Source organism: Brienomyrus brachyistius, chromosome 9, assembly GCF_023856365.1.
Source record: "Brienomyrus brachyistius isolate T26 chromosome 9, BBRACH_0.4, whole genome shotgun sequence".
Taxonomy (NCBI): Eukaryota; Metazoa; Chordata; class Actinopteri; order Osteoglossiformes; family Mormyridae; genus Brienomyrus; species Brienomyrus brachyistius.
Genome location: NC_064541.1, coordinates 27,150,336 through 27,170,383, shown reverse-complemented (window position 1 = coordinate 27,170,383; position 20,048 = coordinate 27,150,336). Strand labels below are relative to the sequence as shown.

Sequence of the window (20,048 nt, the reverse complement as noted above, 5' to 3'; positions counted from 1 at the left end):
CCTGCTGTCACGCCTTGCCCAGCCAACCCTCCTGTCTCCTTCCCCAACGGGGCCCTGACCAGCCATAACTGTTTCATATAAGTCTTATCTGTTGCTCCTGCCCTTCTGTGATTCACTTCAGCTGCCTGTTGTTCTGCTCCCTTGTTAGTCTGGTATAAAACTACTTCCCATTCCTGTGCTCCCCAGTCCTGTCATTAATGTGCTGTGATGTCAGAAGCGTGTGTATGCGCCAGTCCTTCCCTGGATTTGAAATAGCTCCAGTGCGTATAGAAATATTACACTGGTTTTGCCAGTGCTTCCATGAAAAGCAGGATAGAAATGGTATAGAATGCGACACAAAGTAGTGTTTTATAGGTCGCATTTAATGTGTGACATACATTATGTCTCGGGACATAAGTGAGTATGTGATGTGGTGAAGCGTGACCATCGCCTTCATTCCCTCTGCACAGAATGTGAAAAATAAAGAAATGTACAGGATCTTATGCTGCCGCTGATCAAAAATGAACTGAAAAAGACTATGTTACTGTCAAGTATGAAACCCTCCAATATCTGTGCCTTTCTATGAAAATCAATACCAAATTTTAACAATGGTTTAAAAGCAACATTTTAATGTGATTGGTATGACATATTGTTTGAGTTCCACAGAGATTTGTATTTGAACAAATTATAAAATGGTTGGTTATACAGGAGTGAGAGAATGTGGTCTCGCGTTTGACATGCATGTAAAAACAAGCCGAACACACATTTCATGGAAAAATGAGATTAGCTTTGTTTTCTTCGAGTATTTAATGAAAACAGCCATCAAATCTTCTTGAGGTCAGTCTTTGTATGTCATCTGACTCTAGCACCATCGTAAAAAGGTATCAGCAAGCAACCCAAGGTATCCAGGTTTAACAGCAAGCAACCCAGCACAGAAAAAGATCTCAGCTCACACCGAAGAATCTGATTTTATATTTTCAATAAATACATCCTTGATTTTAATCAGTACAAAGGTACTGGTGTCTAGACTGTGGGAAACTCTGAAACAGGGATTGTGAGATAGCTGATTTTATTTACCAACATCAGTCGGTCATTTACAAACAGATCATCTCTGCCCCGGGCGTGGGAAGATACCACAGTATCCCACAGAAAGAGTTACAGACTGAAAATAATCTGTTGCGTTGATGTGACGCATCTGACGAGTTTTGCTGCTTCCTATTTATGAGTTGGAGAGAATTTATAAAGTAAGAATGTTCCTGAAAGCACTGCTTTTACCATTAACCGGGAAGCACAGCACTGGAATATCATTAACTTCGAAGCACAGCACTGGAATTCAAACTGGACAATGAAAGCAGATGGACAATTCCAGGTACAAATTCCAAGTTCGGTCAAGTATTGTAAAAAATATTGATGAACCATATGGATTATGGAAGGTAAATACTGTCAGATTTGTGTTCTTGTAAAGTAAGCTACAAGGTTGCTTTCTATAGCTAAAAACTTATTGCAGTTCTTATTGACATAGGTTGGGCATCTGTAATTCCTGCTCGTCCGCTCTTGATTATGGGAGCAGACTTTTGACCAGCGAATGTTTCTTTTTTTTATGTTGACATAAAGTGTGACTCTTTGGCACTGACAGATGATGAGGATGTATAAAAGAGAAACATCCCATTTTGCCATGGGACAGCTCTGCAGTGCAGGGTTGAGGTTTGGACAGGAGCAAACATGAATGGGTTTTCAGACGAAGCGAGGTCCCTGAGAACTATTTCATCATGCAGGCAGCCTCGCACTTCTCCCAGCTCTCGAACTTGTTGTCGTTGCCATCGCAGCCTCCAAACCAGAATCGGGAACACTCTTTCTTTGAGGAGTCAAAGTACCACTTCAGAGTGTAATTCTGACAGCCGCCAGTCTCCAACGGCAGTAAGCAAGTGGCTGCCAGGACAAAAAGTACAATTTGTTAGATTATCATCTGTACCTGAACTCACGGGAATCAGGTTTGCTTATTTCTTTTTCCCTTAAAGAAGGGAAACTATCTTTCCATCACTGAAGAATGTTTCCAACTGTCTGTTGGTTACACCGGTGGCGTCGACATGCTTCATTGCCAGGGAGATATTACAAGGGGCAGATACTCCATTTGCACTTATAACTTAAAAATGGGTTAATTCTGGCCTGAGCTATTTTATTTTGTAATTTTATTTTATTCAATTATTTATTTATTTTTTTTTCTTTAGCTTGTACAGTTTTTGTTGAAGCATCTACAGGATGATCTAAAGGTCATCTCGTTGTACTTGTAGACTGACAATAAAGATATCTTGCATATTGTGTAAATCACCCACCATGAGGTTCTACATGTGTATGTATCCGAGAACATGATGGGATATGCAAGATACAAAGAGTTCCAATGGAGCTGCCCTCATATTTGAGCAAAGGGCAGATAGAGCAGAATTTCATTTTCCTCCTCACATCTGCAGGGCCAGAATGACAGGGGTCCAAATATTGATTCTTATACTGGGCGTGAGAATCATATCAGTCATAGGAGATATTTTGGTGTGAATGTTGGCTTGTGTGAACAGCTTTGGTGAAGCCCTATACACCACCAGGGATTTTAACAGCGGAAACAAGCAGATGTGTGCAAATGTTTGTGAGCGTAAAATGAGCGTAAAAGCTGCCCGGAATCGATCATTAATGGTTTTAGCCAGCTAGTAGTAGTAGTAGTAGTAGGCGTGATACAGTACCAGGGAGCCCGCTGGTAGCTCCATACTCAGACTCGGCTGCCTCTTCTATCACCTCAGCCTCGGTGCCGTCCCCTTTGATGTGCCTCTCATCGGCATAAACTTCCACTGCTGGCCCCTGTCCGACCAGCTCTTCTGCAATAAAACTTGGCAAAACGAACACAGGAAGATGACATGGTGAGCTTCTTAATACCCAGCATGCACCACTGCAGATGCTGAGGACACCACGTGTGAGCCACCATATACTGCCGAACACTACAGATTTATTGTTAAGTACGGCATGTTTTTCCCATAACTCAAAACATGCGGTTTCCGATCGAGAAGACTCCTGGAAGGGGTGTACCTCTGAGCTGGCGGCCCCCAGGCAGCTTCTGATATTGTTGCTGTGGGTCTTACTCTTCTGCAGGTCTGCTGAAGACGGGGTGATGGGTATTTGTTGAAGCCCCCTTTTGGTTAGCAGAGTAGGAGAGGACAAGCTGTCACGTTTGTGCAAGCTTATGCACATGCAGATAGTCTCATACTTCAGCATGCAGGCAAACATTTACTCGCAGAAGCAGAAGTATATATTTATGTATACAGATTCACAGACCCAGAATCAGACGCACAGTCAAGTACCTATAGGAATTACACACAGATATAAACACTCTCATACACCCACACACACTATAAGCAGCTGAGAGCTGAGTAAATAATTACATTAGTGAACCACGCCATCTGTATTTATGTATGTGTGTCCCATTCAGAATGAGAATTGCAAGATGTGCAGAATAAACAGAATAGGGAGAATGCGAAGGTTGAAAGTTTGAGAAAGTGGATTTAGGGCAGTCCCCGCGACCCGGTAAGGATAAGCGGTTTGGAAGATGGATGGATGGATGGATTTAGCGCAGTTGTGGACTCCACCAATCCAAACAAACACAGGTCTGGGATGCCTCCCTATTGCTGGATGTATAAACAGATGATAGGACTACATTAGGGATTGTCAAAGGAAAGGCTACAGGCAAACCTACTTTTTAGGATTTGGAAGAAGGTCCTGAGGAAACGCTGGGCGTACTGTAGCTCTGCCGCCTTCGCCTGGCCTAGGTGGACGATGTGCTGCTCTATGGGCTCGCTGGCCAGTTCTTCTACCTGCGTGCAGTTAAACTCCGTGCCCACGGTGAGGGTGAGCAGGACCCAGTTCTGGCACTTGGCCTGCATGGAGACCCTTTCCAACTTTTGCTGGTCCAAGTAGCTGCCATCCCTTCCAACGACGGCTATGATCACCTTGTTCTTTCGAGGGTCTGACAGTAGGTTTTGGGTGGTCCACTCTACTGCATGACCCAGAGCACCACGGCCTCCCACCTGCCTCATCTGAGCGATGTTCCTCTTCATATCAGAGGGATGGTGCGTGAAGCCAAACTCTACATGAACTGGATTCTCACCCTCATGAAGTTGACTGGAGATGCCTTGTTGGACTAACGCAACTCTGGCTACCCGGTCAGGTCTCCGGGTCTGGTTGCTGATGACTATCTGGTCCACGACCCAGCCCAGAAGTTGCTGGACTCCATGGTACTGGTTGGACTGCAAACTGCTGGAGCTGTCCATCAGCAAGGCTAGATCCATGTCCATATCGTCTATGGGCGCCGTGTTCCTCACTCTGCACTCGCTGCCTGGTCTGCATGGGTCTAAGAGAAGGAACGGCCCACTTTATTTTGCTATTCTCCTAAGAGTGAGCTCAGCTGCTAGCATGGTGGATTAAGACATTGGATGTTTCTCAATATGCATACTTGACCGTACTTGTGTTCTCACATACCCATCTTATGTCATCTTCCATTACCAAAGATCAGTTCCAATACTAAGAACAGAAGTACAAAGGACGGTAAATATCCCCGGATGTTGTTCTTGCCTCGCCCAAAATACCGAGGATGCATTAGTTGCATCCTTGCCAAATGAGATCAGTCCCTTGATTCATTGCATCCCAAGTTCATTCTTGGGAGGCAAGTTAGCAAGACCGCTCATGCCAAGACCTCAAGTATGATATTTGGATTCTTGGTATTGAGAAACACCCACAGATGGAGGAGTCCCTGCTAAAGAACCTAAACTGCTTCAACGTCCAGCTGAAAATTGGGAATAACGGTAGGTTACGCTGAATAACATGAAATATACCCATTTGTAGGATTTACAGTAACAATGACAGGTTGGGGGCATTGTGGTGACTGACAGGGTAGCACTGTAGCTGTGCCCAGTTGCTTACCGAAACAGATGATGCAATTCTTGATTGTCTCTAGCTGTCGTTTGACCTCCAGGTTCTTTTCCAAGTTAGTGAGCATAAAGGTGCCGCTGTCATCCACCTGCAGCAGAACATGCAAAAACCCTCAGGCCTGACCACTCAAAGGTAGAAGTATAATATCAAAATCTTCTTATAGATTCTGTTGTATGCTGCAAAGCCCCGTTAAACTGCCTATTGTGTTTGAATCAAGGAAATTACTGGTTCTCGGAAATAAGAAATCTATCAAGAAATGAATGACAAACAAAAAAGTGCTATATAATACACAGTGGTGAGACAGGTGAGGGAGAGCAATTCAGAAAAGGCCAATAAAATTATGTTGTAAAAAAGGAGGCGGAAAGTACGGAGCCCCTGAAGGGACCTGTGCACAAAAATAAAATGCTCTTATTTTCTCATGCGCATAAGACACTTTTGCGTGTGCACGACTTTCGCGTAGTGCACGTGTCATGCCCGGCTCGTCCGCTCCTCCTGTGTGCCACGCCCCCTGCTTACCCACGTGTGTTTCCCGGATCGTACCCAGCTGTGTCCGTTTGCTTTCAATCAGTCTTGTGCATTTAAGTCCTGGTCTCCCCAGTTTTCCTTGTCTGTCATTGATGTCAGTCTGCGTCCAATGTTCCCGGCTCCCCGAAGCCCGAATAAACCCCGTACTTTGCCCCGAGTTCTGCTTGTCTGCCTGTCCTTGCCCGCCTGCAAGCACGATCGCCGCTTCGCCCGACCGCGTCCCGTGACAGCACGTGAAAGTAAGATCATTTCATTTTTTTGCACAGGTTCCTTCACGGGCTCCGTAGGAAAGAGAGGTCTGACTTTACCTCAAACACACGTCTGAGTTCGGGAGCTGGCTTTAGGGCCACAACAGCAGTGCTGATGTCCATGGCCCTGAGCTCCAGAACACCAGTGCTGAGGGCCACTCTGTCCTGGGACGTGCCGCTGGTGATGAAGACTGCCACCTTCCTCATCAGAGTGGCCTGCCGTGTGCGCTTAAAAACATTGCGGGCCACAAATCTCATGGCGGCCCCAATGTTCCGGACATTGGACGACCTCACGTACGGAATGTTCCAGATGGCGTCCATAAGTTTTCGCCTGCTGTGATGGTCTGAAAACCGCACATGGTACTTGATGTTGGTGTTGTAGGAGACTATGGCCACCCGGGCTCCCATGGGGCAGTTGCTCTCCGCAATGGCCACTCCATCCAGCAGTGCCCCGACTGTTTCGTTAATTCGCCGGAAGTCCACATTCGTCACTTCTTGTGACATGTCCAGGGCAATCACAAGCTCGGTTGGGTAGGGGGGACAGGACAGTCGACCTGGTGTTGCACAGGAAAGAAAAGGTTTTTCCAGGATGCTGTCCAAACTGTGTGACAAAGAAAAGCTATATTCAAGTGCAAAGTGAGCATTATTAAAAAGCCAAAGGTACAGAAAGGTTACTCACAATGGGAGCAGGCTGTTTGCAAAAGAGAAATGTTACAAAATCAGTTAGTTGTTTTTACATCCCACATCATGACTTACATCTCCAATATATTTAAACTTTCTTTTCTTAAATTCTGACTTACAATGCCAAAACCCTGCTGTCAGTTTCATGATTTAATTTTTGTTGGATAACTACTTATGTGACACCTCCTCCCCAGCCTGCCTGTTGGCCATTTACTGTCTAATCCAGCCGGGAATCATGCAAAGTAATAGCTCACCACAGTTGTCCTTAATATAGGTGACTAGGTCACATGTCTTTAAAGAAAAAAAAAACAGATTAGCAATGAAATTCGTGTATCAAGTCCATAAGTGGAACTGACTACAGGTCAGAATGTCATACATACAGATCTTTGTCTCCGTCCAGTTATTCCTCTTGGTCCCTGAGAACCAATAAAGAAAATTTACAAATAGCTGAACAACACTCATTTCAATGATAAATAGCAGTATAATGACCTTGTATACGTCACCACAGCTATGCTAAGGCGATGGACAGGAAAATGATCGCAAATACCTTCCACCCTGGAGATCCAGGACTCCCACGATCTCCTGTTTCTCCTGGCATTCCAGCATAGCCCTGAGATAATCATCCAAAAATCAGTCAGCCACTTGGTTCACTTTATTTAATTTTTTTTGCACAACAGATCATTTTAAGGTAAATCAACTGCTTAAGCAGAAGAACATTCATGACAATATAAGTTTGTATTTAAAAATAGTCCTTTGATGGTCTGACATCGATTCACCTGAGAGCGTTGTTTCTGTGTGGTGTCAGTTTATATTAAATATGCAAGAAAAAGTGGTTCACTAACACTTAGGACCAAGGGGTGTGGTTTACTAATACTTAGGACCAAGGGATGTGATTTATTAATGCTTAGGACCAAGGGGTGTGGTTTACTAATGCTTAGAACCAAATAGCATGGTTTACTAATGCCTTGAACCAAGGTGCATGGTTTACTAATGCTTAGGACAAAGGGGCATGGTTTACTAATGCTTAGGACCAAGGGGTGTGGTTTACTAATGCTTAGGACTAAGGGGTGTGGTTTACTAATGCTTAGGACTAAGGGGTGTAGTTTACTAATGCTTAGAATCACATGGCATGGTTTACTAATGCCTTGAACCAAGGTGCATGGTTTACTAATGCTTAGTACCAAGGGGCGTGGTTTACTAATGCTTAGGACCAAGGGGCGTGGTTTATTAATGCTTAGGACCAAGGGGTGTGGTTTACTAATGCTTAGGACCAAGAGGCGTGGTTTACTAATGCTTAGTCTCACTTAATGGCCCAGCATCAGGTCGACCACAAAATGACACTTGTGTGTTGAAAGGATGGGGGCGCTGTTGAGTCAGTGTGTCCCTAGATGTTTGAATGTCCTAGAGCACTCACTGATCGTCCACGGTTCCCCTTCGGACCCGGATTCCCTTTAGTTCCAAGGAACCCTATCTCCCCCTAGTAGTGGAAATTGTACAGCATTAGTCATTTAATGGCTCAAAACATGATAAAAAATGTGACTTTTGGCCCACTCACTGTGAGTCCAGGGAATCCGGGGAAACCGGACTCTCCCTTGGAGAAGAAAGCAGAAAGTTCATATACGTTTAACATGTAATATTAACCAATGTTAACTGCAGATGGATGGGATATTTTGAATATTGATTCACTTTCAATACTTTCAGTGAATTTATCATAAGTGTCACAGAGGGAGCAAACATGCATAGAACACTACTGACAATGGCAGACAATTCATGCAGAGCATCAATTTCTTTATTCCTTTTTACGACGATACCCCACATGCAGGACCGGCTGCTCAAAAGTGCAGTCACTCTTCCGGACCGTACCTTCAGTCCGCTGGCTCCAGGTTCCCCATAACCATCAGTACCATCCTGGCCCTGTTTCAAGGGAAAACACTTTAGTCTCTCTGCAGTGGAAGGGCTTTCGGGGCCCAGTGGCTCCACATGACAGAGAAACGGCTTACCGGTGACCCTCTCAGACCTGCTGGTCCAGGTTCTCCTTTCATGCCCATATCTCCCATTTGGCCCTTTGGAGAAACACGGGCAAGAAGTTATTCAACACCTTCCCTGAAATCCACTAAGCCTCCTGCACCAGTGAGTAACTCATAGACTGTTACTGATTACTGAACCTTGTAAACCATGTAAAGAAGCACAACTCTTGTTACAAAATATATATCTTTCCCCTGCACCTACTTGTCACTGCCTGCATGTAGAAAACACACACCATCTGTTGTACCCCACTGAGGAAGACCTGCAGTCATTCATCTCGTGGCTTACTCATTTATGTTGACAAACCATAAAGTGTCAAACCCATTATAGGCACCGGTGTGTCTGTGGAGTGTCTGTGGACTAACGTACCTTCATTCCTTTCATGCCTGAAGGTCCAAGACGTCCTTTCTCACCCAGAGCTCCTGGTGGACCCTGGGAAATGCAGTTATGATCTACTGTCATCAGAGATATGGCGGAATCTCTTTCATATCACAGATTTTGTTACACAAAACAGTGTTCTAATAGTACTTACTATTTAATAGCATTGTACAGAGAAAAGAGAGCTACTGAATATCGCTCCAAACAGCCATCTAACTTAGTGCTTCATTGCCTCTTTAGTGATGCTGGGCAGACGATATTGAATGGCTTGCTGATCGCTCACCTGAGGCCCAGGTAGGCCTATAACCCCTTTAGGTCCAGGGGGTCCAGAGCTTCCTCTCTGCCCCTGTTGAATAATCAACACAAAATGGTTCAAGTGTCAGTACATTTTCTTCTACAATAATTCATAAAGGGGGCAATGTGCATCTTAAATATCAAAATGGGCTGTGTAAAAACTACCCAATTTCTATGACCTGTACATATCTGGAATCATCTAGTAATGCCCTTTCGACATGACATATGTTTGACTTTAGAGGTGGCCAGTTTGGGGTTTTCTTCACCCCAGGGAAGCTTTGTCTATGAAAGATGTGTTGGTTGACTTTCACCTACTAACATAAGACATTCAAACGCCTTGAGTTAATTGCAGAAGGATGGATGTAATGATGGATGCAATGACGCTTACCTGTGGCCCAGGGGACCCAGGGGTCCCCAAAGGTCCAGTTGCTCCTGGATTTCCAGGTGCCCCCTGCAGGTGTATAGTGGGGAAATCTGAGTCCCTCTAATTCCAGCCCCCACTCCAAACACATAGACATGCACACACATCTCTAAGCAGCCTTACTCCTACTGGGATGCACACACACTATAATAACAATTATAGTCTTTTTCAAAAATAATTACTTTACCGGAAAACCTGGTTCACCTCTTCTGCCATCAGGACCCTTTGAAAAGGAACATGAAATGTTTGTTTATCTATCCTTCTACCTTCCACCACTGCTTAATCAGTACAGGTTCACAGAAAGCTGGATGTCCATCCCCGGCAGCACAGGGGACAAGAAAAGCGGCACCTCTGGACAAGACGCCAGTCCATCGCAGGACATACACTCATACAAGAAACTGTGAACAATTCACTTGACTGCACGTTTCTGGACTATGTGTTACTAATTTATGCAATACTCATTTTGTAAACTTAACTGAAATACCTGAGAAGCAAGGGATGTGGCTTACTAATGGTTATGGCATGAAGGACACTTACCTGGTTACCTGGACTACCTAGATCTCCCAGCGCTCCATTGTCCCCAACGTCACCCTGCAAGTTGTGGGACCAACAGGATACATTAGATATCTCGGGTTTTTAGTCAGATTTTTCTATGCTTTCCAATTATTCATGCCTGTCTACACATACAGTAGCGTCAAACAGGCCACACCCACCACATGTGGGCCAATTAGAGGCACCTATGCAATTTGCAGATATATTCAACATGAGACTTCTCTGAGGTTTCTGCATCTGGTCGCATACCTGTAATCCTGGGTATCCTATTTCCCCTTTGGCACCTGGGACATTGTTAGAAGTTCCAGGCTCTCCCTGTAAAAGCACGGGTTACAGGAATGGTAATCATGTCCACAAGTACAGCACAATCAGTTCAACTCAAGTGACCTATTCAGCCACTGTGATACTTAGGAAATGAACAAACATGGTAATTCAGCACCTTGAAGCGACGTTGATCTTTTTCGTAAATTGTCACCAGTTCCCCGTTCCTGTATCCCTGTCGTGCCACCAGTGGGGCATATTTAGCCTGATTTATGGTTGTTTGTAGGTTCTATGCAGATCTTACACTGCGGGCTATGCAAGTGGGCTATGCCATTATGAGCATCTATAGTTGTTATAGATGTATGGTTACATTTTTGGGGATGTGCACATCAGTCTATAGTACAGGCTACGCAGCAATTGAGTACCGATGGTACTGATTCTACGCACAACCATATGATGGAGGACCATCCCGGCAAATGCAAGTACAGATACAAGTCTCTCCCTCTGGTATGGGGTTCATTATAATGTAATTACACACATCCCTTATGAATTTGTAAACACACTGTGTTTACATTCTTAATAAAATGGGAATTTGTTGGTGTACTGGATAAGGTGGGTTTTCTTGGTAAGACGTCTGGGTGATCTGTGATACCTAGGTGGCTGATGGGCATGAAGTGTGACACATCGAGACTTACCGGGTCGCCTCTCAAACCGGGCCGACCTTTCACGCCAGGTTCTCCTGGAGTGCCCTGGTAACCCTGCAATGGACACCCAGGAAAGTGGAGGGGGTTAGTGAGCTCCATGGACCCAGCATGTCCTTAAGCAGCCCGACCTTTAATATCATCATGGAGACTGATGCACATCAGGAGTGGCCTCTGTAGGCGCGAGGCTTCCAGAAATTGGTCGTCATAGCGTTGCCTATTACTTCTCAACAACTGACCTTTTAGAAAATAATTTTTGACCAATTTATTCAATCGCTTGCATTTTAACCTGAAATACTATTGGTTTTGGCCCTTATAATTATTTAAGAATATGAATTTTCCATCCATCTCCCCACCAATTATCCTGGGGATGGTCAGGAGGAGACCCCAGAGCCTGGGCCATGTAGCAGAGTGCAGAGGTTCACCCTGATGGGGTTAGTGCATCACAGGAAACATACACAGTCAATTCACTCTTGGAAGTTTAGAAACGCCGTTTAGCTTAACTAGCCGAACCACATGTCTTTGGACCACAGGAGGAAACCAGAGGATCCAGAGGAGAACATGCAAAGTCCACACACATATGAGATGCATGCGGGGGTTCAGTAACAGAGCAGAGTAAGCTGGGAGGCAGGCACACAGTGAAAGAGGAACACATGGCCACTAGGATGAAGATGACGTCCTTAACTGGGCTGCCTGGATCTCCTCTCTCTCCTTTCTCCCCAGCAGAACCTGTGGTGCCCTGTTCAGGATAGCACAGGAAAAGTCACTGTTATGATATCAGCCAACTGAAACACCTTTGTAACACATACGGTGTATTCATGCATGATTCCGCCATTCAGTCCATATGTATTGTAATTAAATGTACGCAAGTCTGCAGGGGCAATGCTATTGTACCAACTGAGGCCACTATCGATGCTGCCCCACAAAGGCAAAACACAGCAACTGCGTTGGCAGTGAAAAAAGCATTTCAAAGTCCTTTGACTGTCCAGCCGTAGGTATAGGTATAGTAGGTAGGTAATTTATAGAGTTTTTTTCAAAACATGGTATATAGGTAAAACACAGCCTAAGCGAACTATGGGAAATCAGGCATTTTTCCCTCATATGTTATTACCAATATGTTGTTATTCAAATGTTCACGTTTTGCACCTTGCGTTTTTTCCATTACTTGCGTCTGGTGCTCTCCACATTTTTCTACCTTTGACAGGGACTGACACATTGTTTTTCATAAGGGATTATCAGGTTTGTTAGGTCTAAGCAAAGACAGTTTTCTGGAAAAACGCTATAGACGCTAAGGGTACCTTATCTCTGTGATGGGCCCTGGACCAATTAAGACACTGAAACGAGCCTATACACTTTTCACAGATCCACTAATGCTCATCTTTTAATTTCTCTTCTTTTATCTACTATACATTAAAATTAATCACTATGGAACTGAAGTCTGCAGAGTTGTTTATTTCCAGCACAAACCGACGTAACTCGGTTCTCATATAATTTGTAGTTACTGGTTTTTGCCTTTGTGGGGCAGCAGAGACCTACCCTTATGTTACCTGCTGGTCTGTGAGCCAATGTAGCTCTGGTCACCTGTTGATGAATACAGCTCAGTGTCTTACCTGTTCACCCAGAATGCCGTCCAGACCGTTCTCCCCAGTAATACCCTGTCAGACAGAATGCCCTATGAGCGCCAGAGCTGCTCAGACACAATCCATGTGACTATCTTTGCTAGGCTGTCTTTAAAAATGTATTTAATCACTTTAAAAGAGTGCTGAAAATGTTCACAAATTCACAATTAAAATCCGTTCAGCATTTCTCTCCTAAATAATATATTTCTCTGTAATTTTAGATACGTTACAGTAGAGAACACATTGCCTAAGGTATAACACAGTCATCTGTGCATTGTTTTCTGTGAGTGGAAAAAATATTTTGGGAAGCACTAGCCAAAATGTAAAGAAAAATCAAGCACATAAACACATCAGAAAGATTACTATTGTTTACAATGTATTTCTGTAATAAAACAAAGGTGATGTTAAGTTTTTTATGTACAGAATTAGATATTGGTAGTCAGTGTGCCTAGATGATACTTAGTAACGTTAAACTGTAACAGTCATTGTGCCTAAATGATACTTAGGAAGTCTGTACTGTAACAGTCAGCGTGCCTAGATTATATTTAGTAACCTTATACTGTAACAGTCAATGTGCCTATATGATACTTAGTAACCTTATACTGTAACAGTCAGTGTGTCTAGATAATACTTAGGAAGTCTGTACTGTAATAGTTAGTATGCCTAGATGATACTTAGTAACCTTATACTGTAACAGTCAGTGTGCCTAGATAATACTTAGGAAGCCTATTCTGTAACAGTCAGTGTGCCTAGATGATACTTAGGAAGTCTGTACTGTAATAGTCAGTATGCCTAGATGATACTTAGTAACCTTATACTGTAACAGTCAGTGTGTCTAGATAATACTTAGGAAGTCTGTACTGTAATAGTTAGTATGCCTAGATGATACTTAGTAATCTTATACTGTAACAGTCAGTGTGCCTAGATGATACTTAGTAACCTTATACTGTAACAGTCAGTGTGCCTAGATGATACTTAGTAACCTTATACTGTAACAGTCAGTGTGCCTAGATGATACTTAGTAACCTTATACTGTAACAGTCAGTGTGCCTATATGATACTTAGTAACCTTATTCTGTAACAGTCAGTGTGCCTATATGATACTTAGTAACCTTATACTGTAACAGTCAGTGTGCCTATATGATACTTAGTAACCTTATACTGTAACAGTCAGTGTGCCTATATGATACTTAGTAACCTTATACTGTAACAGTCAGTGTGCCTAGCTCCAGTACCATATTCTAATATGATTCCCATCCTAAGTTTTCACCACTTACCCGTTCACCCCTGAAGCCAGTCCTCCCCTGTGAAAAAAAGGACCATAATTACACTCATGCCCCTATGACACTAGGTATATTATCTGTATATCTTATCATTTTCGGTGCTTTCTGTTCTGGTGAAATAATACCCCTCTTAGACCTTAGAATAACCATGTTTTCTGTGAGGTGTGAGGAGCTGGGTGTGTACAGCCCACTGATGGGATGTTCTTACCTTGGCGCCCGATTTCCCTTGGCAGCCCTGTAATCCACGAGTTCCAATCACACCTGGGCCACCCCTGTCTCCCTGTGCAGGATCCATAGAGCAGATGGAGTGCGCATCACTTTCTGACCCCAGATTTCACACCACAACCACGGACACTGTTAAATAAATCTGTCTTGGCATTTCGCCTGAAAACTGAATCTCATTACACACCATCAATATTGCCTAAAACAGTCCATGGAACATTTCATTGATTCTAAATGATGTATTGATTTTTATGGCTAACGTTACGATTTAATTGACTCAATTAATAAATATCGATTAAAATCATTGAACTATGACGATATGCCAAAACGGTGCCAAAAAACACTGTCTTACACAAACCAATCTAGAGACTCGACTTAGTGGAGAGTAGAGACCGATATATTACAGTATATTTTATGTACTTTAGTACACCTGAGTTCCTATGTTTTCAGAGAGTAAGCTACTTACAGAAATTGTTTTTTTTTTTGTTGTTAAAGTATAAGTACATGACCGAATGTTTCTTCTGCAGACACGTTTCAATTTTTGAGACATTTTTAAAACACATTGATGTTTTTCTTCAACAAATACTGTTGTTAAAATGAAGAATGAAACGTATTAAGTCTTTTTGAATTCAGATAGATTCATCTAATATCAGCTTATGTTTCACTGTATTGAGAATATTGATCATGTATTACTGAATCTAATTGTATCGTTTTGCGTATCAAAATTGAATTGTATCATGGCGAGGTTTACGATTTTAACCCCCGATGCGCCACAGATACCAGGCTTTAGTTCAATGGAAAACAGAGTCCAGCTGAGTGAGATCCTGGAAATGCGAACAGTCAGATATGAGTTTCCGCTTGCTTCCGCTGACGTACCATTGGTCCTTCATCTCCTGGGTATCCTGCGTATCCTTTCAGTCCCAGCGAGCCCTGAGTGAGGAAAAACAGAAATATCAGAGAATATTATAAAAAAGCATGCCGCTCTTAGTTGGAAATATAACCTGAAACCAGTTAATTGATTACTTAATTACCCAGATGTAATTATTTAAGCATTAGCCCATCATTTTATGAATCCCCATAGCCTTCCATACATTTTATCAATTCTCACAGAACATTAATTAGTTCCATCTTTAAATCCAGAAGAACAACATAAATCTGAGTCAATGCCCTTTTTGGGGTGACCAGAGTGACCCTTCGCTTTACAAATGTCAGCCGGTTCATCAGTGACCCAGTGAGGCCAGGCGATTGGCCGATGTCTCACCTGCGTCCCGGGTGGACCCGCATGGCCACGAGCTCCCTCCAGGCCCCCACACTGGCACATGACTGAACAGCATTGCCGAGCTGCGACCGTGACCTTTGGGTGCGGTGGGGTTGCGTATTACGGCAGAGAGCACAGAGGTTAAGGTGACCACTAACAAGTGCAATGCATTAAGATAAAATTCAATATTAGGCACGCACAGTTACCTGGATTCAAATAACATTCTGAGGGATAGCCAACATGGATTTAGGAGAGGTAGGTCCTGTTTACCTAATCTACTTCAGTTCTTTGAAGAAGCTACAAGAGAAATTGATCACAAAAAAGCCTACGACGTGATCTACTTAGATGTTGTCCCCCACAAACGGCTCTTGCTTAAGCTCAAAGCTGCAGGGATTTGAGAAACTGTAGCAGTTTGGATCAAAAAATGGTTAACTGACAAGAAGCAGCGGGTAGTTATTAGAGGCACATTATTGTTCCTAATTTACATTAACAATATTGCACCAATATACACAGTAAACTGGCTACGTTTGCAGACGACACCAAGGTGGGTGATGTAGCAGGTACTGAACTAGCAACACAGGGGCTCCAACGGGATCTTGATTTAATTAGCGACTGGGCTGATACCTGGCAGACGAAATTTAACGTAGATAAATGTAAGGTAATCCATGCAGGGAGCAGAAATATAAAGTACAGATATTTTATGGGTTCGACTGAAATAAAGGTAGCTGGTTACGAGAAAGACCTCAGTGTGTATGTTGATGCTTCCATGTCCCACTCTCGCCAGTGTGGGGAAGCAATTAAAAAGGCCAATAGGATGTTGGGTTACATCTCCAGGTGTGTGGAGTTTAAGACAAAGGAGGTGATGCTACGATGATATACTTCCTTGGTAAGACCCCACCTAGAATATTGTGTGCAGGTTTGGTCACCATACCTTAAGAAGGACATTGCTGCCTTGGAAAGGGTACAACGTAGGGCTACGAGAATGATTCCTGGTCTTAGAGGAATGTCTTATGACAGGTTAGCTGAGCTGAATCTGTTCAGCCTCGAGCAAAGGAGACTAAGGGGGGACATGATCCAGGTATATAAGATTCTAACAGGTCTGGATGCTGTTCAGCCAAATTACTATTTTAATAATAGTTTAAATACTAGAACTCATGGCCATAGGTGGAAATTAGCGGGAGAACATTTTAAAGTGAATTTTATAAAACGCTTCTTTACACAGCGTGTAGAGTATGGAATAGTCTTCCTGCTAGTGTAGCACAAGCTAAAACCATGGACTCCTTTAAATCAGAGCTAGATAAGATGTTAACAACTCTGAGCTATTACTTAAGTTCTCCCCAAACGAGCTTGATGGGCCGAATGGCCTCCTCCCGTTTGTAAACTTCTTGTGTTCTTATGTTCGCAATGCGCACGAGGGAGACAAAATGGCCCAATCTGAGCATCGCAACTCACCACCTGCTCCCGCATGGTGCTAGCCACGCTCTGCATGTTGATGCTCAGCTGCAACCGGTACTCAAAGCCCCGGCCAAACTCCAGCTGCTGCAGTCGTGAGTCCTGAACATTTCCTAATGCCACCACCAGCAGCCCATGGATCCCTGTTCAGAAAGTTTTTTTTGCACCACTGTTACAGCACCTTGTGTTTATAAAAACTACAGTGCAAAACCATACAGTACCAGTCAAAGGTTTGCGCACAGCGCAGGTTTTTACCACTATTCTATTTCATAAACTGCAGATTTGTTATTCTTGTTAAGCACTGGAATGTCGAGTACGCAACTGGAAATGAAAATATAAGTGAAATAAATCAAGTTTCCTTTATAACATAGAAAGAGTATGTAACAAGTCTGACATCCTGTTTACTGGTGGTGTGGTGATGGCATATGGAAATTCTAGGCTGTCCTTTAACTTTAAACGCACTAGTTAATTGTTTCATCCCATGGAAGAGAGCGGTACGTAACACCCCTTATAGAAAAGAATGCCTTGAATATGTTATAACTGCTAGAGGAGGTTACCTTGATGAATCAAATATATGGCTTTTTTTGCCAATAAAGGTCCTGAAATAATGATCATGCTGCATATCTATTTGTTAGCTAAAAATACTGACTGTATTTTTCTGTAAATGTTAGGTGAGTAACATGCAAATGCAGAATATCTCATTGTGTACAAAAACATTTGACAGGTCGTGTATTGAAAACATTTCTCAGTGAAATTCCCATTGATCCATTGTCCTGTACTGTATGTGTAGCATTTTTTTTAATACAAGGTTGATCGTTCAAATACGTATGTTTGTATGTATATGTACATTGGCTATTTATGTCATTATGGAGGCAGCTACTAAATTTAAATGTACTTGAAGCAATCCACTTGCATAACGATGAATAAAATTCCCTGATCCTTGATCCTGTTTAATATGGCCATGAAAGCATGCCTTCACAAAACAATACATGGTTTTCACATTAATCTTATTGCGCCGTTAAAATGTGGCAGATCTGAATGTAACAAATTCCTTTTCCTTATGGATATGCAAGCTTTAATTTCCACATTCACATTAATTTTTTTAAAGTTTTCCAACCACTTGTCTGGTGCTGGGAAGGGGGTGGGAGGTGAGGGGGTGGAGCCTATCTCAGGCTGGGCAGACAACTGCAGAGGATGTGACTCCATTGACAGGTCCAAACACACCAATTTGCCTAAATGTGTGTTGGTCACACAGACAAGGAAACCAGCTCAGCACGGGAGGATAGGCAAAGCAGGGGTAAGGTTTGAACCCACAAAACTGGAGGTGTAAGGTGACAGAACTACCCACAGTTCAACCACCCTCATTTAATCATCCAGCTGCAGTATCACATTTTAATATTCGGTTACATATTTAAAGTGGCAAAAAAAATTTTCAAACAAAAATTGATTCGACTTTTGAAAATTTAAAACAGTGCTGTCACCTGTCATTCCCGGCTCGTACGATCCTCATGTGTGCCACGCCCCCCTGATTATCCACGTGTGCTTCCCTGATCGTACCCAGCTGTGTCCGATTATTTTCAACCAGTCCTGTCTATTTGAGTCCATGTCTTACCAGAGTTCGGGGGCTGTCATTGATGTTAGCTGTTGTCAGTGGGCGTTGGATGTCTCCTGTCCTGAGTCTCCCCATTAAACCCCCGTTTGCCCTGAATCCCGCCTACTTGCCTGCTTTCTGCCCGTCTGCCTGCCCGAGCGACCACTTGCTTGCCCAGCGGTTCCGGCCGAGCGTAACATCACCTCTGTGTAGTGAAGTTCCTAGAGACCTTACTCAGTGTCACTTTGTTGTTATTTATATATTACCTTCCGTTCTGAGGTGCTCCGATTCCTTGAGAAGTTCCTCAAGCGTGTCATCGGTGGGGCCCAGGCCGTCGCTGAAGATGACCATGACCTGAGTAGAGAGGATGACACTCTCACAAGCTGACCTCAGATGCTGGCAATTGCCGCCATTATTTTCTGGGAATGGCTAAGTTTTCCTCTTCGACGCTTTATTTTTGCTCTTACGCTTTAGTTAAACCCCTGGCCTCCTTCCCATTTCTAACAAGTCCGTGTGTCATCGAGAATGAAATAAAACTGATAGGCCTGAGTATGGATATTGTAGGCGTGGCTTAATGAAAAACTTGCTGATCCCTGGGCATCTTTCGAAGGAGTAGGGTGGTAACCCATTGGCCACTGTTGCCCTATCAGATCTGACCTCCTAACCCTAACCCTATATCTAATTGGTTAATTATCTCCTCCCCCTTCATCACCTTGTGGTGCTACACAGTGGTAGTGATTGACGTGGCTCCCCATTAGTTCTATAAAGTGTTTTGGCTGTGTTGAAAAGCGCTATATAAATGTAACATTCATTAATTTAGTGATTCATTCAAGAAGCATCCCCTTTTGGTGCGATGTTTGTGTTTGCCTCTTCACCCTCTGACCTGTTCCATAAGCCTCCCTGCTGCCACTCACTCACCTTCACACCGGCTTTCGACCCGCTGAGTTTCTGCTGGAGTGACTGGAGCATCTGCCTGTTGAAGGATGTGGTGCCGCTGTACTGAAGCTCCAGCAGCTTCCGCAGCACTTCCGCATTATAGGATTCAAAGTTGTAGTCGACAACGATCCCTCCATCTCGGCCGACCAGGCGGAAGCCGACGTTGGGCATGAGCTTGTCATCTCCTGTCAAGCAGCAGAGACTCTGGGGGCTGGTCATGGCTCTGACGATATCGGCGAGGTGGGTCTGAATGCCCGCAAACCCGCTGAAGAACTCCGACCCTGCGAATCTCGTAGAGATATCAAATCCGACGGCTACGTCCATCGTGCAGCCTCAAGAGAGAAAAAAGGAATCAGGCTTTATTTTTTTTTTCAAATAGTCCTTCTTGTTTTAAAATGATCTAAAGGCTATTGTTCAGAACGATAGAATATAAAGTGGGATGGAATGTCAGTTCATAGAAAGATGCCCCCCAAACTCACAGTGTATTTCTCTCTCATGCATACACATTTTACCTGCAGCATCGCATGTATTTACCTATAGTATAATTGCTTGTACCTTGTACCTTTGACTTAATAAATGCAGACTGAGGAAACCCTGCACTGCCTTCAGGTTAAATGAATTGCAGATCTACCAGTGGAAGTTACTTAAGATCAT

At 43.5% G+C, this 20,048-nt stretch overlaps 1 protein-coding gene across 1 annotated transcript in view; it reads right to left on the bottom strand.

The window, feature by feature from the left end:
- Window positions 1-344: 344 nt before the first annotated feature.
- The window catches only part of LOC125748891 (collagen alpha-6(VI) chain-like), a 35,778-nt gene continuing 16,074 nt past the window's right edge, over window positions 345-20,048 (bottom strand). The window contains exons 11-39 of the mRNA XM_049025562.1: window positions 19,377-19,726; window positions 18,725-18,812; window positions 16,868-17,010; window positions 15,419-15,511; window positions 15,034-15,087; window positions 14,144-14,215; window positions 13,930-13,956; window positions 12,644-12,688; window positions 11,719-11,772; window positions 11,028-11,090; window positions 10,321-10,386; window positions 10,057-10,110; window positions 9,707-9,742; window positions 9,487-9,549; window positions 9,088-9,150; window positions 8,796-8,858; window positions 8,402-8,464; window positions 8,265-8,315; window positions 7,957-7,992; window positions 7,816-7,878; window positions 6,949-7,011; window positions 6,782-6,817; window positions 6,616-6,692; window positions 5,781-6,321; window positions 4,939-5,035; window positions 3,716-4,369; window positions 3,052-3,154; window positions 2,712-2,854; window positions 345-1,908 (exon numbers count right to left, since the gene is read on the bottom strand). Coding sequence (XP_048881519.1) covers window positions 1,739-1,908; window positions 2,712-2,854; window positions 3,052-3,154; window positions 3,716-4,369; window positions 4,939-5,035; window positions 5,781-6,321; window positions 6,616-6,692; window positions 6,782-6,817; window positions 6,949-7,011; window positions 7,816-7,878; window positions 7,957-7,992; window positions 8,265-8,315; window positions 8,402-8,464; window positions 8,796-8,858; window positions 9,088-9,150; window positions 9,487-9,549; window positions 9,707-9,742; window positions 10,057-10,110; window positions 10,321-10,386; window positions 11,028-11,090; window positions 11,719-11,772; window positions 12,644-12,688; window positions 13,930-13,956; window positions 14,144-14,215; window positions 15,034-15,087; window positions 15,419-15,511; window positions 16,868-17,010; window positions 18,725-18,812; window positions 19,377-19,726 — 3,431 coding nt within the window. The 3' untranslated portion in view covers window positions 345-1,738. The remainder of the gene's footprint in view (window positions 1,909-2,711; window positions 2,855-3,051; window positions 3,155-3,715; window positions 4,370-4,938; window positions 5,036-5,780; window positions 6,322-6,615; window positions 6,693-6,781; window positions 6,818-6,948; window positions 7,012-7,815; window positions 7,879-7,956; window positions 7,993-8,264; window positions 8,316-8,401; window positions 8,465-8,795; window positions 8,859-9,087; window positions 9,151-9,486; window positions 9,550-9,706; window positions 9,743-10,056; window positions 10,111-10,320; window positions 10,387-11,027; window positions 11,091-11,718; window positions 11,773-12,643; window positions 12,689-13,929; window positions 13,957-14,143; window positions 14,216-15,033; window positions 15,088-15,418; window positions 15,512-16,867; window positions 17,011-18,724; window positions 18,813-19,376; window positions 19,727-20,048) is intronic.